The sequence below is a fragment of the Trichosurus vulpecula genome, chromosome 2 (assembly GCF_011100635.1).
Source record: "Trichosurus vulpecula isolate mTriVul1 chromosome 2, mTriVul1.pri, whole genome shotgun sequence".
In the NCBI taxonomy this organism is placed as follows: domain Eukaryota; kingdom Metazoa; phylum Chordata; class Mammalia; order Diprotodontia; family Phalangeridae; genus Trichosurus; species Trichosurus vulpecula.
This window is the reverse complement of record NC_050574.1, coordinates 436,486,026-436,506,219: the sequence shown is the minus strand read 5'-3', so window position 1 is coordinate 436,506,219 and position 20,194 is coordinate 436,486,026. Positions and strand designations below refer to the sequence as shown.

Sequence of the window (20,194 nt, the reverse complement as noted above, 5' to 3'; positions counted from 1 at the left end):
AGGGGTTCAAGCACATTCCTGTGCCACAAAAAAGGGAATATGAGATCTCACACAGATCAAGAAATTCCTCAATTTACCGGTTTGAAAACAGGAGAATGAGGTGAGGACTGTGGGAGGAGACAGAGAAAGAAAGTCCAAGTTGGTGAACTGCCGCTGTCTGTGTCAACCACATCCTCCACCACTTGAGGCACTTCCTAGGTGGGTCAGCCACCAGAGCTTCTGGGTTTTGTTGTTGACGAGTGTCCTTCTTTGTAGTGCTATTGTCTCCAGCTCCTCATTCTCCACTCCAGCCTTGCTAGAAACCAGAAGAGCATCCTGTTGCATGCAGGTGGCTCCCATTACACACAGCAGTTTACTCAAGCTGCAGTATGTGGCAACTTGTTTCTTTTGGTTATAACTGTATTTATTCACGGCTTCCCCCTGTGGGACTGGGCTAGGAGGCCTGACCTTGGCAGAACAAATGAAAATCAGGAGAGCCAAAGAATCCAACTAACTTTTCTCTTTTCTTTGCTTCCTGATGCACCCCCTCCCCATCCCATCTCTAATCTCCACCTCCCCAAATGGCTCTTTAGGATGAATCTCTTCAGCGCCTGCAGAAGGAATCTGATATCTTACAGAGAACATATGCACACTACTTTGATCTAACGATTATCAACAATGAAATTGATGAAACAATCAGACATCTGGAGGAAGCCATTGAGCTCGTTTGTACAGCACCACAGTGGGTTCCTGTCTCCTGGGTCTATTAAGCCTCTCAGCAGATAACTGAAGAAGTCTGTCATATCTGGGAACCACCTCATACATGAAAAAACCTCTTCATTACCGGCCTTGTGTCAACAGGTCTTGGCCCCTAGGGACTACCTAGATGTAGTGTGACCTAAATTTAACTATTGTCATGTCCAAATAGATAGGAGGAGGAAAAAAATTAAACACTAACTTAAAGAGACAGTATCTTTTTTAATCAGTTCTCCTAAACTTTAATAAAAATGTATCTTTAAATGTATGTATTATTCAATCCTTTGGAATGTTATATTTTTGGAAATCATAGCTTTTTATTTCAAAGGCCCCTTAAAACTGCACAAAATAGATGCTGCTTTCTATAATCTATTTTAATAATAATAAAAATAATTCTGTTACCTTGACATGGGGGTGGAACACTACATTCTTTTTAGAGTCTGATTTTATGGATTGGAATATCTTGCTTTCCTTTATTTATTTGAAATAATCTAGTGATTACAAAACATTTTTAAAGGCCTTTTTTCTCTTTTTTTTAGAATAGTATTTTTGTTAGGTACTTTTATGTAACATCCAGATAATGTGATACTGTCTCTTTGAAGAATTCTGTCAACCTTTTAGAGATTTGAAATTGGGTCTTGACTCTTAATGCATGTGGACAGTCGCAAGCTTTCATGCTGTCGGTGTATCTGTGTTGAAAAAAAAAACTGTAATCTACAGCAAAAGTACATTCCGTTCATGGGAAAACTACCCAAGGGAATAAAAATAAAATGTTATGACTAAGTTGTAAACCTATGCACATCCCTTGCATTTTGGGCAACTTTATAAAAAAAACTGATTTTTATTAATAATAATCATGTAGTGAAATGTGTTTGTAATTTTGTCTCAATTTAATTTGTTGTAAGGTGGGAGGGGGAACTGCTGGTTTCATCATTTCGGATCTGTGTTGTCTGAGAGTATTAACGTTTTAATTCAGCAAAGAAATGCAGATTTTTAATATGTATGTAATTGTTTTAAATTTACCCATTTTAAAAGAAAATGTGCAATGAAGAAACCAGTTTAGGCATTTGCTATAAACTGAATATTCCAAAAAGATTCATCTTTGACAGCCCTGTAAATTCCTTAAGAATGGTAACTGACACTACAGTTTGACCAGTTTTTTTTTTAAATACACTTCCTTTTATGTGTTCAACAATTAAATGCCTTTGGGTCCTTCATTTCATTACAGATTGGTTCAGTTTTGAAAACCAACACTTTTAGATTTTATGCATTGGATGATCATTGAACCATCAGAAGGCCCTAGAGTGAATACAAGTCTGCAGTGCCCTCCAGGGGTCCACAGCCAACAACTCCGAGAGCACAACTTGAACAATTTCTGACCCCTAGAGAGCAGTCAGCGGTAGATTTACTTGAGGACCGTCTGGGAAGGCTACTTCCTCTTGCTTTATCCCTTGGCACAGGTGAATGTTTTGTTTCATGTTAGTTGAGAGGCATTGACCATCTCATCACCCTCCTACGACATCACATTCTGGGGCCAGTGCAAGTGGTCAGAGGCTTGGTGTTCCTCGTACCTTTTATCCCATACATCAGTGGAGTTCAGTTGTGTTTTGTTTTTTTTAATTAGTGTTTGTGGATGTAAGTTTTTCATAGTATTATGTGGCTCATGAAAAGAGTGCATCATTTTTGTCCTTTTATGAAATTCAGTGCAACAAATTTTACAGGTAAAATGGCTGTGCTTGATTGTATTGAAGATAGCCTAGGTTACTCTGTGCCTTGGCAGGACTAGCAGGATGTGTTCCTGTCAAAAAAACCTTTCATTTAAAGGACCAAATGTATTAATTGTGCACAATTTAGAAATTGGCAGCTCCCTCTCATGGCTCCTGTTATTAACAATGCCAATGGCCATGACAAGATAATTTTAAAAATTACTAAATCCAATTGTTAAATAAGGTTCATGACCTTCAAAAACAGACATACTGGAAGTTGCTCATCTACTCTAGACATGTACACATGCAGATCTTATTCCTGACTTTATATGTGAATCAAAAAAAATGTATTTTGGTACATTCTAGTATCACTTTAAGCCTGAGAAAATTGAAGCCTAGTGAGTTATTCACTTGATGGTACTGACCACAATCAGGGCTCATTTCAGTTTTCATGAGCCTCCTCTACCTCATTTCCCATCAAAGCACAAAGAACAAACCACTCATGAAATGGGAAACAAAACAAGAACAAACAAAAACTTCCCTCCATTTTCAGTAGAGAAATTGATCCACTTTCTGGTCAGATTTCCAGATGAAGTAATCTTAAATTGTTAGGTTTATTAAATGAAGCGGCTGTTTTAGAAGTAGTGCTGCCATTTGTAACCATCAGAAAGGACTTGATTCTTGTTCTAAAAAAATAGGAACAGTCATGGCTTGAATTCACATAGCCCCTTTCTTCCGAAGAACCCAAAAGCTCCACCTCTCATCTCATCAAGCTCACCCCAAGTGTCGTGCAGGTCTAGTTAGTAAGTGGGGAAACTGAGGTATTGAGTAATTGAAAGAAGAAGCAAGAACTCGAACTTAGATCTGTCGATTCCTTCCACAAGGCTGCGCTGATACAGTCTGAGGAAAAACAACTGTGTATTTCTGTGACTATGTCTGTCCTTCTCAAAAACCATCTCCACTATTTAGTAAAATTAAAATACTTGGATTCCAGAATTCTGCCTTACTGTTGTTGCTGTCTCTGACGCTCCTGTGCTTCATCGTTATCCACTCTACACACGTAGCCGCTAGACAGAGTTTGTAGAACTTCGCTGTTTCCGTTCCATTGAGAAAACCATCATCTTTCACTTTAAAGACTAGGAATGAATAACTGAAAGTTCAGTAAAATGCTCAAATCACTGTATTCAGAAAAGTCTTTACTGTGGCAAGGAGAGCAGCATTTTTGTGATGGCGAATCCTTTGTCTAGAAAAAGAAATTGTCTTGTCTATTCAGGAGCTGCTCCAGTTATCTAAAAGGAAAATACTGTTCAATTGAATAGTTTTAAAGTTTCCCAGGTCAACGATATAAAACAAAATTCCCAATGCAATTTAAATACCTCTTGATAGTTAAGAGCTATGGAATTCATTTCAGCATTTATTAAGCACCTACTATGTGCAAGGCAGGACAAGTACAAAGATGAATTTAACACAAGGAAAAACAAGGTGAGGGCAAAGAAGAAGATCTGACAGAGAGGTCAGGGGAAGTTGGAAGGAGCGAGCAAGAGAGCTCATTTTTTTCTGCCAGGGAAACTGGAGGTGATAGCACTTTCTCCTGATGAGGAGGAAGGATGTGCAGGCCTGACAGACAACTTATGTGAACGTTCGGTCCTTGTTATCGGACTGGCAGGATATTTAGGGGAGTCAAAGCGTTTGTTGGATTAAGGAATGAAGCCGGTGTGTGTCTTTAGGATTCTGAACTCAATGTCACATTACTCGAGGTTCTCAGTGATAAATATTTTTCCTCAATTATAGCAGACTTGGATTTCTGTCCTCATAAGGCCCATATACAATGAAGGGTTGTAATTTCTGCCGAGGAATTGTAGGAAAAATCTATTGGACTAAAGAGATCTCCTGCAGTTGTCTGCTTTGTTTAAGCTTCAAGTTCATTTCTTGGCCAGATTTTGTAACCATCGTGAAAACAACCCTAGTTACCCAAAATAAAAAGAGATGGGAAGGAGACTGCTGCTATTTAAAGTAATAAGGCACTAAAATCAAATTGCTCGCATCCTACAGATGTCATCTTCCTTTATTCTAGTACAGTAGATTAACTTCTTAACCTCGGGCAAAACGTATTCAAAATTGCCTATAAATTAATTATTTCATACACTTTTAAAAAAAGCACCTAAGGTGATGTCTTCCTGGAACAAAGATCCCAGAGTAAACCTGGCATCTTGTGATTTGGAATTTCATAAGCAATTTTGCTTTTTATCTTCATTTTTTTGGCCTCTTCCTTAAGCAGCTGTTCTTTTCCATTATCCAATTGATTCACAATTAAATACAATTATTGTTGCTATGCTCTTTAAGAAAGGTTATAACGCTAAGACAAGTAAGGAAGACAGGTTAGATTTCCTCTTACAACTTGTCAATGATACTAAAGGTGCCTGACAAACTTTTTCTTTCTCTGGACTTCCAATTAATCCTTTTCTTTGAAAGATAACTCTTCTGCAATAGCCCACAAGCTTTAGGCTATTGCTGGTTTTGTAGAAGGTTTCTCTTTCTAATCCTCGAGAAGTAGCTTTTTCTTTTCTCCACATCTCCTTTGGATGGAGTGCAGTCATCCCTGGATATTCACATGGATCCATGATCTCATCAATTCAGGAGTTTTCTCCAGCAATGCAGATGACCACCTTTCCATGCCTGCCAATCCCAAGAATCTCTTGTCCATCCTCTCCCAAAGGGTCCAACCCAACATGATGAAGGCTTTTCTCATTTCTTCTCAAAATCATGAAGGTACCAATGCAACTTACTGGCTCTTATCCCTACCAGTCCCAGGTCTTGCCGTGGACCAGTTCATTTCTTCTAGTCTTGCAATTCTTTGAGGATGTCCTCTGCTCTGTTTCTTTTTGGCATTCCTCAGTGGTTATGTATTGCAGCCTGTTCACATGCCTCCCTATGGACCTCCTTGTGGTGCTCTTGCTACCATATAAGCAACACTGGTAAAAATATCATTATTGGAAAAATGGACCTTTGCTTTTGTGAGAGAATTGGGGTTGGTAAAACCCCAAAAGCAAGCCAGTCCTTTCTCCTTCTGAATCCTGGTTCTGACTCCTTGCTGAGCTTTACTCTCTGTCCCAGTTATGCATAATATTGGACAAACTCTATATGGTGTCTATCCAGATGCGTGTTGAAATGTAGGCAACAGACATTCTTCCTCTACTTTCCTGTGTGGATGCAGTGGTCTGGGGGCACAATGTCATCTGCAAACAGGAGCATTTGGAGGACCTCACTATCTACAAGGAAGCCTTCCTTGACCTAGACTCTGAGCTGTATGTCTTCTGCCATGGTGGCAAATGTTCTTGGGGAACAGAATGTTGTTACATCTTCCAAGGAATTTTGAGTGACCTTGACATATGGATGGGAGACAAATCATCATGAAGGAGCCTCTCAGGCAGCATTTTGTTCTGCATTAGAACTTTTTCATAAAAGACAAACATAAAACCAATGGGATCTTATATTCTCTACCTCTTTCAGTTAATTGTGAGGTGGCAGAGACGTGGTGCGTTGTTAAATATAGGTTGCAAAAACCTGCTTGTTCCCTACTGATATCCTCACTGAGGATGCCCTCAATATGTGTCTTTGTGAGTCTCATTACAAATTCTGTATAGATGGGAGAGTAGCCTACAGATAAGTAGTTACAGATGTTCTCTTGGTCACCATTTTTTCTGCATCAGTAAGGTCCAAGATTTTTTTCACACTTTTGGTATCTCTCATTCTTCAGATACCATGTACATTAGTCCATTATTGATCTCACAGTTTTATCACCCTAAGGAAAAATTTCATTTATATATACTTGGTCTATTTCCCATATTCCCAAATATGGCTTTTCCCATATTTATTCTCTCTAGTGCCATTTCTACCTCCTCTCTAAGAACAGCTGGGACTATGATATTTGAGGCCAGGTGGTCCAGTGGCATTACTGTGATGTTCAGGTCCAGTGGTAGGGTGGTCCACTATCTCTTAAGTTAGGAAAGTTTGCTAAAATAGTTTTTGTAACTCTTTCCCATTTTTCTTATTTGTAGTCCTTCCATTTTCATCCTTGAATGCCCTTGGGATGACTTTGCTTAATTTTATATCTTGCCATGTTTTCTTAATAACTGGTTTTATCCTTTATTGCTTCCCTCTACTTTATGAGACAATACTGCTCATAATCTTGCATCATTCTTCACTAGATTTTGCAGGTAGTTTTATATTCCCTTCTGTTGTTGCCTTTGGCACCTGTCTCTCCCCTCTCTCTGTCACACACACACACACACACACGCTCACTCGCGCTCTCTCTCTTTCTCTGTCTCTCTTTATTCATTGTCATTTTTTACACATTCTAATGCTAGGTCTGTTGATCTGACTATTCGGTTATTGCTGCTGACTCAGGGATGATTCCCAAATCAATAACAATTATTTTCTTGTCGGTTAGAATCAATGTTTCGTTCTTTATAGGGTGCTTTGGTGCTCACCTTGTCCAGTGCCTACCAGTTCTTTTTTTAAAGAAAGTGTTCTTGATGTAGAGGCAGGAGGCTTCTGTGTAATCCACAAGCCATCAGCCTCTCTCATTTCTTTTTCCTGAACCATACTTTGCCATTACCTTTTCCTACCTCTACTTTACCAGCACCAGGTACCAGAGAACATAGTTTGATTCGAGGGATCTTATCGTGTTCTTCATAAAATTCCTCTCCCACCTCATCCACAGCAACTCATGTCAAGTGCATCAGCCGCATTTATTTTCCTGGTGATCTTTGTAATTACTTTCCATTAGTACTGCAATATGTGATGACCAGTATTCCATGAAATGATGTTTCTTGTGGTTTGGGGGCATAGAGTAATGCCCGCTCCAGCTGCTTTGCAGGACTCCAAGGAGTATTTGTCAACTATCCGGCCATATGGCCGCAACTTCCTTTTTTCTTCTGGTTTTGTTGATAGCAAGAATGTCAAGATTGATAGGATTCAGTTCTTCCAGCCTTATGTCTGTTCTTTGGTCATTAGCTTAGAAGACTCATATTTAGAAGACCAACAGTCAGAATGAAGTTTGCTTCTGATCTAAAACTCTGTGGCTTTTAAATCCTATAGCTTTTCCCCCTGAAGACATATATCAGTTTCCTTAAGTTACTCAGAATTTCTTGGATAGGGAAAGCAAGTCAGTAACTTTTCAATGGCAGATGTATTTAGAAAGTATGTAAGGGGAGTCAATCACCACATGGGCCATGCCAGGAGTATAATGAATAATTAGTTCATCCTTTTTTGCTGCCATGTACTTAGATTACAAAAGTTAAAGTAAACACATGTCCTTAGAATTGGTAATAAAGGCATCCGTTTACAAAATTCCTAACACAATCTCTTAGGCAGTCCTTTATATCATTGTATAAACATATTATCTCTGAGTGGGAAGAAAAGTCCTGCTTTTTACCACCTAGAGATCTTCCATCACCACTCACCTAACACCTCATCGCTATCTTGCACCTGTGTGAATGGACCGAGCAAAAGAAAAGAGAAGGTTATTAGTCACCACACAGGAGGCTCTGTTTCTGACCCCAAGTGCACCTCCCTAACTACGGGTGTGTGTTTAAACATATAGACACGCGTACGTCTTCTCACCTTTGTCCCCTTTTAACCCTGGGACTCGGTTACTTTTATGTAATTTATGTCACTTAGCTCTGGTTTGCACAAGTGGCCAGTGGTTTCACTGGGTCTTAGGAAATAGTCAAGATGTCGGAATGATTTTAATTCTAGCCCAGGAGGAAATGCGTTCTATGTTACAGGAGTTATACTTGGGAGTAGAAATAGAAGCTCCTCCACAGGGACCCCACCTTTTTAAAAGAAGGAATTGGGGGGATTTATTTACAATCTCAAGAGTCTCCCAAAATGTCATCTGTACCAGGGGGAACCACTGTGTGCAGTGGGCAGGGTGACGTGTTATGGTAGCACAATTCCTATGTGCTAAGAACACATCATCATGTTTGTTTAATTGCAATTCAGGCGTGTGGCAATTGCAAACCCAATTCTTGGGTTATTTTTCATAAAATTTACCGTGTTCTTTTTTCTCTATGTATTATTACCTTTTTATAAAAGGTTTTGAAGTATTGTCTCAGTGATAAAAGAGCGAGATGTTAATGGTTATTGTAAATTTCACCGTATCCAATTGTAAGTATTTACAGGGTACAGCAATGCCTTAGTATGTAATAGCATTTGTGCAGGAGATGTCCTTCAGCACTCGGACGATGAAGGAATTTAAAAGGTCCAGATTCTTTGTAAATGTCCTGCTTTTTTTCTATCTGTGTGTCTATTTACATGCCTTAGCAGCATACCAACCCTCCCCTTCCTGATTTTTTTGACCGATTGTCAGAGTAAACTTAAAGCTGATGTAAAGGATGTGAGAAGTAAATGAGTTAATGAACCCTATAAATTATCTATTGTGTGGAGAGGGGAAGAGGAGAAACTCCATAGTATTATTTGTAGAATATACATACCTGTAGGATGCTGTGTTATGGGAAACCGTAGAAATGGGCTTTTGTCATTTCAAAGTTGGAGAGAACAAAAAAAAAAGTATGAATAAACTGTATAAAACATGAAAAAACAATTGTCTGTTCACATCACAGGCAAAAATCCTCAGAAGGATTAGAAGAAATGGCCTGATGGATTTTAACAAGGCCTACTCTGTTCTAATTTTAGCATGTACAGACAGGTATGAAAATGTGGCAGAAATTCTATCAAAGTGCCTGGGAACAAAGGAGAAGTTATCTCACCGGCTCCCAAGAGAGTATTTCATCAGACTTCACTAGTAACACCTGCGTAGGTGTCTGTCTTGCCTCCTTGCCATTACAAGATTTCCATCTTTAAGAGCTGTTATAGTTCAGTCACTTGTCAATTTGATACAAATTTAAAATACCTCTAGGTTCTTTACTACAATTACAACATCACACATAAAAATAGAAAAAAAAATTGACTTTAGCAATATAAGGACTATCAAATCAAAAACATGTCTTTACTTTGATTTCATTTTTTTTATAGAATGCTTCAAGAGTTTTTTATTCTATAAAAAATAGCATCTTCACATAACAAAGCCCTGTTGCCTTTTGTATATTTGTGGGTGCATTTTGATTCAGTCCTCAGCCTGAAGTCTGAGAAAGTAGTTCTAGTTTCTTATTCTGTACATGTATTTCTTCTTACTCCATCCATCAATCAACAAGCATTTATTAAGCACCTACTATGTGCCAGGCCCTACTGAACCCTGGGAATGCAAAGCCAAAAAATGAAACAATCCATGCTCTTCAGGAGCTTATCACAGTGAGATCATATGAATTTTAATAGACTCGTATTTCTATACATAAAACTTCACAGAGATCAACAGGAATAACCCATTGTCAGTTCTACTGTGACTCATTCTAATGAAATAAAATAGAGATTATTTGCTTTACTGGCGTCATCTTCACTTTACTGAAAGATCCACCATGTGACTCACCCAAATAACCAAGCTAGAATCTTAATGCATTTCCATTTTTAAAACGTATATGCAACAGGCACTAATTTTACCAATGTGTTTTAATTTACAAACGATATATTTTCCCTTATGTCAACTCCACAGAGACAGAGTACCAATAATAGACACTTTAAAGATTACAAAATATTTTACACAGATTATCATGTTTGGTCTTCACAACAATCTGTGAGTTAGATACTGTCAAACAATAGAATGAGTATTTTTTTTTCCGATTTCACAGGTAAGGAAATTGTGTTCCAGGCAGATTAAGTGACTTTTATCATCAGTCACACATAGTAAGCAGCAGAAGCAGGATTTGAACTCAAGACTCCATCATATGACACTGAGCCTAACGCCTTTGCCTCATTACAGTCCTGGAGAATCATGTTCAAGGAAGATAATATTTTTACTTCTTGAATTATTTTAGTTCTCAAAATTTTAGGAATCAACATAAAAATATACAAATATGTGTACGTACATGTGGAAATGGCACACCAATTATGGCCAAAATGCAGCCACAAAGGGTTTGGATTATTTCTTTCTTTAACTTCCTAAAAGGTTGTAGAGGAAATTCCCAAAACCTTTGTGTGTTGCTTCGCTTCTACCAGAATCAGTTTGCTATACGTATAAAATAAGAAACATCCCCAATGCCCTGATTTATTTTCTGTACCTTGTGGTGTTAAGGACATACGCTGAACATTAGTGGTTAGGTCAAAATATGAATATGAGTGTTCATATTGCTGCTTTTCCTCCTTTTACCCCACTTTAGTGATCTGATGGAATAATTCCAAGCACCGTCCCATGAACGCTAGAAGAGCAAATTCTGATGCCAGGATATCAGAATTATTATTATTAACATAGCATAGCATACGCTGGATTTCAGCTCCAGACCTGATAAATTGTAGCAAGTATACGTACAGAGCTGATGATGCAGGAGAATCGGTGCTAAAAGGGGAGAGGAGGACAAGAGAAGGGAAGTTCTGGGAGGTGACATTAAAGTGCTGGGTTTGGTACATTAGTTGTTGTGATTCAGGTAGGGCGGCCCCAAAATGAGTTCCAGTTATTGTCAGCACGGATATGTAATGCCACTGGCCGGTATGTGTATATATTTCTTAAAGACATTCCCAGATTTATTGGTTAACCCCCAGTATTGTCCTAGTTTTCTAAGGAGACGCCCCCCCCCCCCTTCCACCACATGTCCTCTACCTTACAGAACAGTGACGATGCCTGTAACGAGTGAAGAAGACCTAGGTTCAAATCCTCTTCAGATCCTAGCTAGGTGGTCACCCTGGCTGTCTGCCTCAGTTTCCTTCTCCGTAAATGGGGAATCATAATAGCACATACCTCCCACGGGAGTTGTGGGGATAAAATTAGATGTTTGTAAATCTCTTTGCCAACCTTAAGGTCGTTTGTACACGATAGTTATTAATTATTGTCCTATAGCACTGGCCGTTCCTACGGCGCCAGACCACTCAATAAAGCCCTTATTAAGGGTCTGCTTTGTAGCAGGCCCTGTACTAGATGCTAGGGATGATAAATACAGAAATGACCCCATCCCCAGTCTCGCTTCCTTCTCCTGGGGAAATTCAGTGTCGCCTCAGCAAGAGGCGGCCAGAAAAGGAAAATTTGTTCAGGGAAGTGACAGGGCAGGGCTATTAGAGCCATACACGGGAGATGGCCACACTATCCCCCACAGCAATGTTGGTATCGCTTGGACTCTAAGCAAGAAGCAGAAAGCAGGGAGTGGGGAAGCATGTGCTACAGCAGGAGAGCTGGCCAGGCCAGGGGTTGCAGCGAATGGCCAGATAGAGTGAGGCTTGGTCTGGGGCCAGATGGATAACAGAGGACTGAGCTGAGGCCTGACTCACCTTCCGGCATGGGCAGCTCTGCCCCTGGACAAGACCAGAAACGAGGTAAATTAACTAACTCCCTTAGGATGGGGGTGGTGGGATGGGGCTAGGGATGCAAATGTTCCATCAGAGCCAGGTCACATCTGCTCTTTTAGACCACTGAAAATATCAAAATGCCAAGTTGCCCAATGGATTTAGAACAGGAATGGATCTCAGTGGTCATCTGATTCAGCCCTTTTATTTTACACATGAGGAGTAGAATAAAGACTTTCCCAAGGACGTACAAATAGGAAGCTGCAGGGCCATTTATTTGAATCCCAGTCACCTCCCCAACTCCACCTCCAAATTCAGCACCCTGTCCAGTATATCAACCCTGCCTCCCAATGGCAAGTGTTACTTTGGATGGTCTGGTTCCAGTCGACCATCTCAGAAGGCACATGCTTCCTTGGAACACACGTGGAGAATATTGTAACTTAAAATGCTCAAGATCTCTATACCCAGTGTCACAAGGTAAGTGATGGTGGCCCCTCCCACTGGACCCTAAGGAACTCTGCAGACTAGCTCTGGCTTTCACCTCTGGGAGGGGCCTCTTAAACTTTCCAGGCTGTCAGCAGTGCAATTAGAAAATCTGTACCTCACACCTTTGTTTCTTTTTCTCCTTCCCACCACAAGTTACTTAGAAGGAGTGAGCCCTTAACCTAGGCCATAACACATGGGAGTGGAATGAGGGGTATTTCTTTCTTATTACTCTTTATAAATACATTTATTTTTAATGCCAAAAAATTCCCCTGTCTGTGGAATGTAGGCATTTATTTTATGATGTTAACATGTTGGCAGGGCTATACAATTCTCCCCAAAAGTCACATCTTTTAGACATCTCCTACTTAATGGGGTGTTCTTCTATGCCTAAAGGGCATCTCCCTAAAGAAATATGAGAGAATAATTTGGGTGAGTTCTCTTTTTCTGCCTTCCACACTCCTCCTCTCTATCTTAGCAGGGATTTAAGGGAGCCCTGCAATAGAGCAGGCCCTCACCTGGCCAGCCCCCTGCTCTTTCTGCATTAAACAAGATAGGACAGCCCACTGGGCTTCATGCAACTTTTCTCAGCATTGCCTAATTCCCCCCATACCCAAGTTATGCATACTCAAGCCAGGGGAGGGGGACAGAGGTGAGGAAAGCAGAGCTAACAACTCTGGGCCTCTTTGGCCAAGAAGGAGAGAGGCAGCAGCGGCAGACCAAGTTTTAAGACTAGAATGCAATCTCTGATTTTTTTGAGGCAAAGTTTTCTGTTCCGTTTTCCATTGTAAGAGATCCTGTCACTGTATGCCCTGTTGAAATTATATTGCCCTTTACAGAGATGAGGGAATAGTGAGTACACAAGATTATTTGTTTGGGCTTGGGTTTGAGTTTGGTTTTTGAATCACAGATGGTGATCTAAACCCTGACCACCTCATTTCTGCCTTGATTGCTCTCTTACTCTTGGCCACAAGGCTCCATAGCTGTTGGTTCTACCTTCCTTGAGTTCTGGGATGATCCGAACTCTGATTTTTCTGACCCCTTGAGAACACTCCAGGGTTCTTTATGCTCTATCAAGTTGTCTGTCCAATTAAAACGTGAAAGAATCCTATGAATGCATGTGAATTTTTATTTAAAGCTCTTCAACCTTTCCCTTCCCTTCCATCTCAGTTTAGGAGGGCAGCTTATCCTTCATACCAAGATGTTAGTGAAAGAATGTGTCTTTTCTTGCCCATCCTTCCTGTCTTGGTCCAGAATCTTGCCCCTCATTTCCTTCCTCTTCGAAGTCATAGGAGGTGCCCTGATTTCTCAGCTTTCATAGCTTCCTTCAAAAGGTGACGTCTGAAAAGTAGGGAGCTGCTTGTTGAGAGCAGCCCAGCAATTTCCGCCGCTTCCTCCCACCACCATCACTCCCCACTCACTTACCCCTCCATGACATCCCTCACAGCACACTTCATGTGTGACTCCATCTGACTCCATCCTCCAGAGGGCTTGCTCTCTGCTTTCCAAAATTATGTTACCTAATCTAAGCAGATTTTTTGATTGAGGTAAAATACTGAGAGGAGGGGAAAAAAAACCAACTGAGAAATGTACAGGCATATCCTGTCAAATACTATTAACTGGTTCTGGGGAAAACAGAATAGGTGAAAGAACATTAGAGGGACAATTAGCTCAGTAGGAACAGTGTTATATTAAATGTTATTGACATAGTGGTGTATATTATAGCTTTAGCTCAGTTGTAGTGGTTTTTTTGGTGGTGGTTATAATTCAATACCAATTTTAAGTCAAGGGACTTTGAATAGGGGAAGCCTACAATGGAAAGTGATTGGTTAAGACTGAAACACCACAAAGGGCAACCATTCTTTTTTTTTAACCCTTTTTACGGACAAAGGAAGGAGCAGCGGTGGCCTGGAATCCCTGACAATTACTCTGTCATTCCAGGAGTTTGCCGGACGCGCTCTTCTAACCCTGGTTGGAATGACGCTTAGGAAATTAATGCCTTATAGGAAAATATATCCAGTTGCCTATTTTCTCTTAATTAGCAAAGCTATATTGGCAACGATGCACCGTTTCCATGTGCTAGCCACTTAAATGAATGAAGTTTCTCTTTCCTTTCTTAGGCCACTAAGTGGTGTTCTGCATTGCACTTACCAAGTGATTCACCATGATTTGTCATTTATTCCCCAAGGAGGTGAGTAACGATTTTTTTTCCAAAAAAGGAAATGGAGGTATACAAAATTTGTTCAACGGATGGCATGAAACATATTACTGACTTTTTGGTCTTGCAACTCTCCAAGACTGTCACTACTATACCTGTTACATCAGTCATAGCGATCATCAGCCATATCTGGGGCTCTATAATCCGACACTGCAGAATGGCTGTAATTTTTTTAATGGAAGCCAGTTTCTAAGTTTGGGATATTAATTTAAAGGGTCAAAAACACATTAAACAAAACCTCCTCAACCCTATCTTTTTATCTTGAAAAAGAAGAGTTTTCAGACCCCTGGGGTAAGCTTTCTTAATACTAGATGATATTTTTTGCTGAATATCTAAAAACTGGAGAAAACACACACACACAAAAGTCAACACAGGGATCTCAGCAGTAGGAAGGACTTTTATTTGGGGGGTGGGATAGTGAGAGTGGTGGTACTAGAAAAGAAAAGAAAGAAATAACCATCAATGAACCATTTTAAAAAATAAACATAAGAGAGTGTAAGAAAGTTCAGAAGGGGACAGAGACAAGTAAGGCAATGCTGGAACTACCATAAAAAATTTGAAATATACAGAAAAGACACCAATACCTAGTGGAGATTAAAGGTTTCATACACAGGCTTTTCATATTCTTTGTATAGGGAAATATGTGTGTCACCTTCATGATAATAAAAAGTAAAATCGAGGAAAGTCAAAACAAATAAATAAAAAGAAATACAATTTCCTCCTCTCAATGGACAGATGGGGGACTACAGATGTAGGATTTGGCATATGCTGTGTGTATTTCTCACTCAACCGATTTTGCTGAACTGGTTTTGTTTGTTACAAGGAAGGATTCAGTGGTTGGTGGGGTGGAGAGAGTATACTGGAAAATATTGTGCTGTAAAAATCAGAAGATAATAAACTTTTCTTTTAAAAGAAATGAATGAGGACATTCAAAACATGAGTTACTTTAAGAACCAAGTCTCAAAGAGCTGAGCCAGGGTGTCCTCTTCCCTGCCTGAGGCAGCTAGGTGGGGCCATAGTGCAAAGAGTACCAGGTCCTGAGTTCAAATCCAACCTTAAATGCATACTAGCTGTGTGACCCTGGGCAAGTCACTTAACCCTGTTGGTCTCAGTTTCCTCATCTGTAAAATGAGTTGAAAAACGAAATGGCAAACCACTCTAGTATCTCTGCCAAGAAAAAATTGGGGTCACAAGGAGTCGGACACGACTGAAAAACCACCAAATAACAGCTCTCCTGCCCAGAGCAAGGTTCTATATCCTGCTATTTTTTCACCTACCTTATCTAGATTCCAGAGGAATTAGCCAGCAACCTTCTGAAGACACACAGCAACTGAGAAGAGACCCAGTAGAAATGTATTTCAAACTGTCACCACTTCTTCAAGAATCTTTCCTGTTGTTTTCCACTCCATTAGAGAATTGCATAATCTTTCATAAAGACATAAGAAGAGTCATTCAAAGCCATCCACATTAATATTTATTAACTTGCAAGATTCTGCAAAGTCTCCTCAGGAACCGACCGGTCATTAATGGAGTGCCCTGGAAACACCACTTTAACTCTTAAGTTTGCAGGACGGTGTTAACATTAGTATCAAGTCTTGATCAATGCTCAAAATAATTCATTTTCATATTCTGAATTTCTAATCTTGCTTCTCTGGATCTCACATTAATAAGGAGGGTTTAAATAAAACAGTTTCTTTAAAGGTAGTCCTGTGCTTTCCTCTTGAACCCCTAAATCCCTGAAAATAAATAAGGAACCAAACCTTTACAAAAAAAATCCACATGAATCTGCCAAATAAGCGAGCTGTCCACCCTTCCATATTGTCAGGGCTGGGATCACAGAATCATAGATTTCAATCTGGGATGAATCTCAGATGCCATCCAGACCAATGCTCATTTTACAGAAAAGGAAACCAGGATCTACAAAAAGGGAGTGAATTGCCCAGTCACATAGGTAATAAGTAACAGAGAAAGGATTTGAACTCATTTTCTCCGATGTCAGGAATAAGTTTTTCTACTGTTCCATATTAGAATTTACAAATAGCTACTCTTACGCTTCAGGGTTTACACTAATGGAATCTAAAAATAGAGTTCGGAAAAGACCTCCATAGGTTATCTAGTTCTTCTGACCTGTCTCTGCTTCCATTTCAGTTAGTCTGGCTGTGAGACAATCACATAGATTGTCTATCCACGTGTGGGGAACCTGTGGCCTTGAGGCTGCATGTGGTCCTCTAGGTCCTCAAGTGCAGCCCGTTGACTAAATCCAAACTTCACAGAATAAACTGGGGCCTTGAGGCTGCAGGTTCCTCACCCCTGGAACTCTATACCCTGTCACAGTCATCAGTGAAATGTGCTTTCTTTTTTGGTGGGGGGAGAGATTTTAGAGAACTGACTTTAAAATGATTATATGGATGTTTCCCTGAGCCCTTCAAAATTCTGTGTAGCTAAATCACAAATGAAAGTAAGGTCTGAAGCACTGTCTGGTCTAGGACCCAAATCTACTAAAATGGTACTTACTCCTCTCCCCAACATAGCACCTTTAAAACACACTCAGACTCTCACCTGTGGCCTAGATGCATGGGCAAATGGAGAAAGAATTGCCCTGAGCTTTGAGGGCTCAAAAGACTTGGATTGTTATCATCCTAAGATGAGCGTCATTTTTCTTTTTTTTTTAAAAAAAAACCCTGCCTATTAGAAACATATCAAAACTATATCACTGTAACATTGAGATTATTAGATCTTATAAAAATAATCTAGGAAAGAAAATCAACGCCAATCTGGCTTTTTCCCTCCAGGGGGCTGTGGGAGTGGGAAGAGAATTGTTTTTAATGCATGAAATAGAAACCTTTTACTCCATGTTTTCTTTCCTTTCTCTTGAGAAATCTAGTGTAGTGGAAATGTCAAGAACTGGCACCTGACCTTAGGAGGGCATTTTATAACGATTCTTGCCCCAGTTTTCCCCCTCGCAGATCTTCCACTTAATGTACTCGTAATTGTTAACAATTATAGGTTTGATTCTAGCAGATGAAGTAAATGACACATTCTGAAGACATGGTGACCCTGAACAAGAGCCATTTTAGTATTCTGTCTTCAAGGTACAAAGTGGCACCATAAGGGCCTGAAAAAATTAACACCTGAAAATAGGAGTACTTTCTCCTCCAGGCTCAAGCTCATAATGGCTTACGGTTCACTAAAAGCTCATTCCAGGCTGTTCATGATTCCTTGTTATATGGCCCATTTTACCCATAATTCTGTGGGAATTCTGGTTAACTTTATTAAAAAAAATCTCCCAGGAGGATCTTTAGGTTTTGATACTTATTCAAAAACTTCCAGTATTAAAAACTGTATCTCTAAAAAGCAAGGCAGCCAGCCAGCCCGTCAGCACCAAGAAAACATATTAAAAGTTCATACCGCAAACCCTCTGGGGTCAAAAGTAATGAAAAACATTTTTCTCTAGGTGACATTCTGCTCCTTGGCAACCTAGTCTGAAAGCCTCTTCCCTGCACTTCCGTGGTTACAAAGATACAAAAAACAGGCCCCCATCACCCAATCCCTCCCTTCCACAGCTCCCGATAGTATATGGTTGGAATAGGTGGGTTTTCTGACCTGGCCTCCATTAATTCTTGCACATGAAAAATAAGACTTGAAAAAATGTATTGAAAACATAAACTTAACCTTCAGCATTTAAGTTTTATGTTGTTTACTGCCTAATAACCTATAGAAAAAAACAAGCTATTAAAAATGCATGATTAATTAATAACCCTTTAAAAAATTCTAGTATTAAACTTCCAATGGCTAGATAAAACACTACTTCCTTCAGACCTTCCTCAGCTCAACTCTGTAACTGTGCAATACACAAAGCCAGGTCAGGCCTTGAAAAACAGCTTTTCATTATACAAAGACTCCAATGCACTAAAAGGATTACCTCATCTTAATTTGTAAAATCACTGTAGCCTATACACTAGATAAGTCAAATCAGCATTTATCGGGCACCTGGTAATCCATTAGATTGTAAACTCCTTGAGGGCAGAGACTGGCTTTGCCTCCTCTTTTAATCCCCAGCACTAAGCACAGTAGCTGGCACATAGCAGGGGCTTAATAAATGATTATTGGTTGACTGATTAAGGATCTGGCTCCTCTTTCTACTGTGGATAAACAGGACACAAGAGCATTTGGCTGAGGAGCCTCTGAGGGTGCCTTGGGGCAGTGAACCGTGGGCCCAGAATGCCTGTGAGTGAGAGGAAAGCTTTTGATCTTCCTGCTTGGAAAGAAGAAATGAGGGAGGATGGCAGCTCGGCCTGAGTACATTATTTCCAAAGCCTCCCTTCTTTAGTCTATGCCTGAAACATGAAACTAAAAACCACAAGGTCCTGGAATTATCCAAGAGCAGCCCACTTTTGCCCATTCTCATTCAACTACTGGATTTTTCTATTTCTGAAATCTGATGTTGAAGGGTTAGGAGAAAGCCATTAAGAGCCCTTGGATGGGGGTGAAGGGTGGGGCAAGTGGAGAGCTGGCTTTCTGCACTGTCCCTGGGCAGTCCTGACTTCCTTCTCATAGTCAAATATCATAGAATGAAAATTTCTCTAAGTTACCATTTCCCAACTAGTGGGGATGCAACATCTTCTCTATAGCTGGTGGATAGGGAAATGTGCAAAGGACCAGACTCTGCCCCCATCCCCTCTTCCCTTATTAAAAGATCCAGCTAAGGGATTCCCTATCTACCTGGCAGTTCTATTGCAGCCTACGCCAAATTGTAAGTCAAATGTGTGTTCACCATCAATACCCTCCCGATTACCCTTTCTGCGCCTTCCCCCAGCCAATCATTCTAGCACCCAAACCTCCAGTGTCCTCACCCTATTCTCCTGTCCCACCACACCAGCTCCCCTTCCCCATTTCAGGAAGGAAAGCAAACTCATTTATACTAAAGTGTTAGGAACATAATGTACTGCCTCCCCCAGCAGTATTGGCTTTCTTCAAAAGAGAAGACAAGAGAGGGCAATGTTCAGCCCCAAAGAAAAAAATCTCCTATGGTGGGAATTTCAGACTCTAAAACTGTCGAGGGAGGGAGATGTTACAGGGAGAGGGGTACTTTCTCGAAGCTCTCCAACTATGCCTCATCAGCACTCTGCCACATCCATATATATGTCTGTGTATGTATGTATGTATGTATATCATAGGAGGCAGCTAGGTAGCAGTGGATGGAGCACTAGGCCTAGAGCTCAAATCTGGCCTCAGACACTTACTAGCTGTGTGACCCTGGGCAAGTCTGATTGCCTTAATCCCCTGAAGAAGGAAATGGTAAACCACTCCTGACCTTTGCCAAGAAAACCCCCGCAGACAGCACCGGTCATGAAGAGTCAGACACAACTCAACAGCATCAGCAAATACGCATCACCTACGCAGAAGGCCACCCTGGCTAAGATGTTAAACACTAAACACAGAACTCTAAGTAGGTTCATCTTCTATTCTCTGTTCCAGCCTCTGGGGGTGGAAGGTGGTCCGAACAGCATTTCCCAGGTCTCTATCTCTCCAGCAATCGGTTGCATTGCCTCACCCCGATACCGGCAATCCCTTGCCAGCCAGAGGTCGATTTCTAAGCAACCTGAGGACCAGCGCTGTTTTGAATGCCTAATGATCTGCTTTCCCACGATGCCTTGTGAAC

The 20,194-nt window shown here is 40.4% G+C and overlaps 1 protein-coding gene across 9 annotated transcripts in view; it reads left to right on the top strand.

Annotated features, from left to right (window-relative positions):
- Window positions 1-1,830, top strand: part of CASK (calcium/calmodulin dependent serine protein kinase) — a 410,968-nt gene extending 409,138 nt beyond the window's left edge. For all 9 annotated transcript variants that reach the window (XM_036744928.1, XM_036744934.1, XM_036744933.1 and 6 more), the window contains one exon: window positions 573-1,830. In XM_036744928.1, coding sequence (XP_036600823.1) covers window positions 573-749 — 177 coding nt within the window. In that variant the 3' untranslated portion in view covers window positions 750-1,830. The remainder of the gene's footprint in view (window positions 1-572) is intronic.
- Window positions 1,831-20,194: the final 18,364 nt, after the last annotated feature.